Raw genomic sequence first — 5,725 nt, 5'->3', positions numbered from 1 at the left:
TTTCTTTTGGTGGAACCGGGGATTGAACTCGGATTGAACTCAGATTTGCGTTTGCCAGTCAAGCACTTATCCTATTAAGCCATCTCCCTGGCCCTCGAGGGTCTTTTATAGAGTAAAACCATGCAGCGAAGTGGGGCTAAGGCGGAAACCATGGGAACTCACTTAGGTGGGCATGAAGTGGAACCAAACTATGGTCAACCAATGAGACTACAAGCACCACTTCTCAGGTATAATTGATTAAATCCAGAGCTGAATGGGGAAGCAAGTCACATAGCAAGCAGGCACACATTTAGAACAGGACTTTATCCAGTAGCCAGCCAGCAGCAGTTGGATTAGTGACTCTCCCTGGCTTCCTCAAGGTGATGATCAGTCTTGGGTGCCCATTTTTAGGGAGGTAAGCATTTGTTCGAATCTTTGGTGTTTAGGTCTGGCCCACAGCAGGAGCCTCTGTCTCTCTACAGTTAAACATTCCTTGTCTTCCCTGCTGCCTCATTGAGGGCCCCCTGTCTGACAGCCTATAATATTTTTATCTAACTTAGTGGCCTACAATACCTTCAGCCCCAAGAATGGAAGGAAGGGTGGGGTAAGGGGAAACCTGTATCCACTTGGTACAGTGTACAAGAAAACAGGGCAGGACGAAGTGAAGCCCGGGACATGAGGCAAAGGTGACTTGAGCCGTGGGTCATACGCACACAACTTGCTCACTGCTCATCCAATCATGGTGAGATGAGAGCGCGGGCACACGGTTGCACTCGGCTTTCCGGCTAGGCTATCTGACGCCCACGGGGCTAGGCTGGGGTGGGGGGGTCGCCACGACTGGGTTCCGGGAACGTACGCTCGGGGGAAGGAGTGACGGGCAAACTTTCGGGAAACAGAGAGAGGCGGCGGGAGCGCAGGGTGTGGGGGAGCGCAAGCCCCTCCCGCTCGAGCCAGCCGGCACCAAAGAGGCGGCGCCCAGTTGCTCAACCGCCGCGCACGTAGGGTTTTGCGCCCGGCGCACGGTGCGCTCAGCGCTGCCCAGAGCCCGGGCGGCGCTCGGCTCCAAGTGCAAATCCCAAACGACTGCACCCGCGGGGTGGTGCCTTTGCACCCGGCGCTGTTCCCTAGCTATAAAATTAGCGGGCAGGCAGCCTGCTCCCCAAGACTTCCAGACGATAACCTCCCGCCTGTTGCTTCTGACTTCCACTCTCACCTAAGCTCAGTATGGACCCCAACTGCTCCTGCGCCACTGGTAAGAGACGCCTGACTCTGGACCTTTGGATACCCAATTTCCAGCGCCAGGACAGCGTGTCCCTGGGTTCGAGGAGATCATGTTTGAGTTCTGAGCCACGTGAACTCACTTTGTCCGATGCTTTCGTTCTGGTTATGCATCTGACAGCATTTCTATCCTCCCTGTGCTCTGTGTCAAAATTTGAGCGCAGCGCTGATCTGCTCGGTGTGGCACAGCTAGTTGGTCAGGAGGTGCTGGGCTTTGTGCAGACCTCAGAGCCATCAAGCTGGGTGGAAGGCAGAAGGGCTTACCTCTTTGGAGGTCAGGATGTAGGGCCCAGGTCTTCAGTCGCAGTCATCCTGGGCTGAGTTTGGAGTCTCTGACCATCCCGAGAGAGTAGAAACAGGGAGGAACTTGAGATGAAAGGACAGAAGATGTGCTTCTTTCCTGCGCCCCTCCGAGGGAAGAAGGAGTTCTTCCCCGTTGACCTGGCTCACAGAAGGGACTGTGGAGAGTCAGCAATGTGCCGCTGTGTCCCTTGCGGTGTCCCTTGCATCTTCCTGCTCTCGCTCTCACTCTCGCTCACTGCCTTTCCCTCCACAGGTGGCTCCTGCGCCTGCGCCAGCTCCTGCTCGTGCAAAGAGTGCAAATGCACCTCCTGCAAGAAGAGTGAGTGTGGCTTCCCTGGGAGTGTGGGCTGGGCAGAGGTGGGGCCTAGGGGTCAGCAGGCCGGAGTCCAACTTCCCACCTGTTATTTTCAGCCCCCATTTAGGACCTGAGCTCAAAAGACCAGTGGAGCCCTACCCTCTTATCGCAGGCTGGGAAATTGAGGCTCAAAAAGGTCACCGACTTCTGTCAGAGTCTGAGCCAGGACTTGAACCTATGTCTGTCTGCTCCTCCACACTCTCCAGTTCTGGAGATTGAACCTACGGCTCTTGCTTTGAGCTATACCCTCAGGCCTTTTGAAAATGTTTAACTTGGAGACAAGGTCTTGTTAAATTGCCTGGGCTGCGCTCAAATTTGCAGTCCTGCCTCAGCCTCCCAGAGTGCTGGGATTACCAGCCTGCACCTCCAGGCCTAGTTGGGTCTCCTGCTTCTCAATACACCTGGGAAATGTGCACATGATTTGATGACCACCTGGGGTTTCTAACCTCCTGGGTCAGCCTTTCCCTGTAATGGAATCTCCAACACATCCCAGCTCCCACCAGAGCTACTCTGTTAGAAGTTTGTCCCACTTCATCTCAGACTTTCACACTTTGTGGAATGGTGTGTGTGTGGGGGAGCTGTCCTGGGCTCCAGAGGGCCTGAGCAGCCTTTATAGGAAGCATAACAATCCAAAGATCCACCAGTTTCTCTAGAGGCTCCTCCTGACTTGAGGCTCCTCTGAGGGTGGGGATAGAGGTGCCAATCCTGCTGTTGAGGTGAGACTGTTTAACCTCTCACTGTCCCCTTTCTTCCCCAGGCTGCTGCTCCTGCTGCCCCGTGGGCTGTGCCAAGTGTGCCAAGGGCTGCATCTGCAAAGGGGCTTCAGACAAGTGCAGCTGCTGCACCTGATTTCGGGGAGACCCTGTTCCCATGTGTACATAGAGTGGCTGTGAAAACCTGTGTTGTTTTTTCATACACCCTGACCCATTTGCTATATCTTTTTCTATGAAATATGTGATTGATAATAAACATGTCCAGATTCTGGCTCTAGGTGTCTCGTGGTGTGTGGGAATATGGGACTTGGTTCTAGGTGAGGTATAGAGGACCCAGGATGAGGAAGACCATGAGAGTGATTCCACGTGCAAGGTGTCCTGCAGTTGTTCCTGGCCTTGGCTCTCCTGTGAACTGGGCCTTGTGAACTGGGCCGGGAATGTCCTCTGCCACTTTACAGAACTAGTGAACTGGTTGGGGTCACTATGCTATTTATGTCACAATCTACATGTAATGGCCATTGGTGGTGCACCTACTGCCTACCTTGTTGGGCATAGACAACAAAGACAGGGACACAGCTTAGGAGCTGCTGGAGAGACCTAACCATGGAATAGGAAGTCCTGTAAACAGTGGCCAGGACTAAGAGGATGCAGTGGCCAGGACTAAGAGGAAGAGCCATTTGCAGGAACACCTGAGAAGTGGCATTCCTGCTAAGCTCAACTTGGGAAAGTGGGGAAGAGCTTGGTGTGCTCAGGAAATAAGGTCTGTCCAGTAGTGGTCAGGGGAGTGGCCCGGGTTCCTTTTGGGAGCAGGAGGGACAGATCATGAGCCTCACTCATCTGACCCCCACCGTGGTGGCACAGCTAGTTCATTGCTTGAGGCAGTGTTCCACTCTAAGTACCTCCTTTTTTTTATGTCTAAGATTGGCTTGGGGGAAGCTATACTTTTAACAAATATCTAAAGTTGCACCCCAATGAAGCAGTTCTGTGGAATCACTTGGAGAAGTAAAATGATCCCTGTCATTTCCTCTGGTCTCAAGTCTAAGAAATACTGCTATTCCAGTGATATTTGGAACAACTCTGGCAGTGACGCCAGTGACTGAGGGGACCTGGAAGTGCCCTGTGGAGATTCCCCAGCTTCTGTCTGGCTCTGGAGGGGAAGTGGGCAGGGGTGGCCAAGCAGGGACCAAAGTATGCTCAGGGTGGGGCCAAGCCTCCTTGGGATGCTCCATGACACCCCGTTATGTGTGGGCTGGTGTCCTGCATGGGACCTCACTGGGCATGGGCAGGGTTGTGGCATGTTTACTCCAGACTGTCTGGAAGCCTTGGTGCCAAAGCCCCAAATGTACCCAGCCTCGCTCTTTCAGAATTGTTTTGGGGAATTATAGCTGCCAAATTCCTCAGGAGATGGGCACACAGTGTCTTTTCTGAGGCTGACAAACTCAATCGCTCAACTTGCAGCCTTTTATTTTCCAAGTCATGTGTGAAATGGCATCTTCCTGCCATCACTCAGCCCCACCCTTGAGGCCTTCCCCCTTCCTGGACGGGTGGGGTCAATGTGGATGTTGGCTGTTGGGCGGATGAACTCAGAATAATTTTGAAATTTTTGACGTGGCTGTCACTGGAATCCCAAAAGTTTCAGTGCCAAGTTCAGCACTAAAAAACACCCTGGCAGAACAGGTAAGAGCACAGGCTCTGCGGCCAGGTAGCCTGGCTAGGACTTCATCTACCACTTAGGCCAGTGATGTGCCTGTCTGTGTCTCTCATGTCTCCCCTGTAGGGACAGTCATCTCACCTACCCAGTGGGGTTATTGCGAGGTTGACCATGTCTAGTTCAGGCCATGGCACAAAGCAAGGGCTCAGTAAGTGCTACTCCTCCCTGGTCAGGCATGGTGTTTGTCAAATAGGAGGTGACTCATACGTACTCTCTGCTTAATCCAGTGGGCACTTATTGGATCCTCTTCTGGCTGTAAATCAGTGTATTAGGCACATAGAGGGCAAATAATAGGAACCTAGAAATAGAATTCATTTTTTTTTCCTGGCGATCATATTCAAGTCCCTTTTGGTGCAGAAAACTCAGTCCTAGTGTATGAGCATCAATCCCATGATGCCATGAGATTAAAGAGGCAGATGGAGGATTGCACAGAGTGCAGTTCACTGGGGGACTTACCAGTGAAAGTGGGCAACAGCAAGGTCAGTTGGGTTAGAGAGGGATATAATTATGGGTCAGAACAAAAGTGACTTCATCCTGGCTGGGATGTATCTGGTTTGTCTTAACATTATATTGAAAAATCAGACATATCATGGGAGCCAGAGTCTCATGATTCTAACAGCTTTATCTGTGATTTGCTGGACTACGTGGGAAAAACCAGGTAGGGTTACTGTGCTGCTGATCAGAGACACAGCTACAGAGATTGAGTACTTCCATCTGCAGGAGAAGGAACTTTCCACAGACTCTGGGATAGGCTGAGTGTGAAACATGCTAAGACAGAGGTATGGCAGCCTTGGGGGGAGGGTGTGACTCATCCCACCTGATCAGGAGGCTGGGGAAAACCCTACTTACTCGCTTGCTCACATGGTCGTGTCTTAGTCACAGCACATGGAGTATCTGTTAAGTGGCTAGAGAAGCAGGAGCCTAACTCTCCCAAAGGGGCTGACCTGGGCCCCTGCCCACTGTGGATGATCAATACGAAGCGAAGGCAAACTGTACCAAGCAGATTCTCTTTTCTGAGGTGCAGGTTGGGGGATAAACTGAATCTTCTGTATAATTGGAGCAATGTCATGGTGCAGTAAAGAGCTGGCTCTAAATGGCAGCCATGAGGACAGATGGACCACGCTTCATGCCTGACTTTCTGTGAGGACTGTGGGGCTGAACATCTGCTGAGCAGTGCCAGGGACACCTCTCGTCCTTGTGAATTCTGAAAGCGAGCCCTGCGCCAGGATTCTCTGGATGCAAGCAATAGAAATAGATCCCAGCTAAATCAGGCAAAACAGATCCTTTAGAAGTGTCTATTGGGGATTCAGAGTGGATTGGCAGGATGGGAAGCTAGGTCCCCAAAATGGACAGGAGTTGTGGGTGGCCAGACAGTAGGTTGGGTCC

General features: G+C 52.1%; 1 protein-coding gene across 1 annotated transcript; it reads left to right on the top strand.

The window, feature by feature from the left end:
* Positions 1 to 1,083: 1,083 nt before the first annotated feature.
* Positions 1,084 to 2,810, top strand: LOC101576019 (metallothionein-I, hippocampal-like). The gene is made up of 3 exons (XM_004625971.2): positions 1,084 to 1,231; positions 1,814 to 1,879; positions 2,673 to 2,810. The coding sequence occupies exons 1-3, from the start codon at positions 1,204 to 1,206 to the stop codon at positions 2,762 to 2,764; spliced, it is 186 nt and encodes a 61-aa protein (XP_004626028.1). The 5' UTR covers positions 1,084 to 1,203; the 3' UTR covers positions 2,765 to 2,810.
* The last annotated feature ends 2,915 nt before the right edge of the window (positions 2,811 to 5,725 follow it).

Source organism: Octodon degus, unplaced genomic scaffold (genome assembly GCF_000260255.1).
Source record: "Octodon degus isolate 3935 unplaced genomic scaffold, OctDeg1.0 scaffold00011, whole genome shotgun sequence".
Taxonomy (NCBI): Eukaryota; Metazoa; Chordata; class Mammalia; order Rodentia; family Octodontidae; genus Octodon; species Octodon degus.
The sequence above is the reverse complement of the archived record's forward strand: the minus strand, read 5'-3'. Positions and strand labels throughout refer to the sequence as shown.

Coding starts and splice junctions, on each gene's coding strand:
- LOC101576019 (XM_004625971.2), top strand. CDS start 1,204: ATGGACCCCAACTGCTCCTGCGCCACTG. Junction 1,232..1,813: donor CAACTGCTCCTGCGCCACTG/GTAAGAGACGCC, acceptor TTCCCTCCACAG/GTGGCTCCTGCGCCTGCGCC. Junction 1,880..2,672: donor ATGCACCTCCTGCAAGAAGA/GTGAGTGTGGCT, acceptor TTTCTTCCCCAG/GCTGCTGCTCCTGCTGCCCC.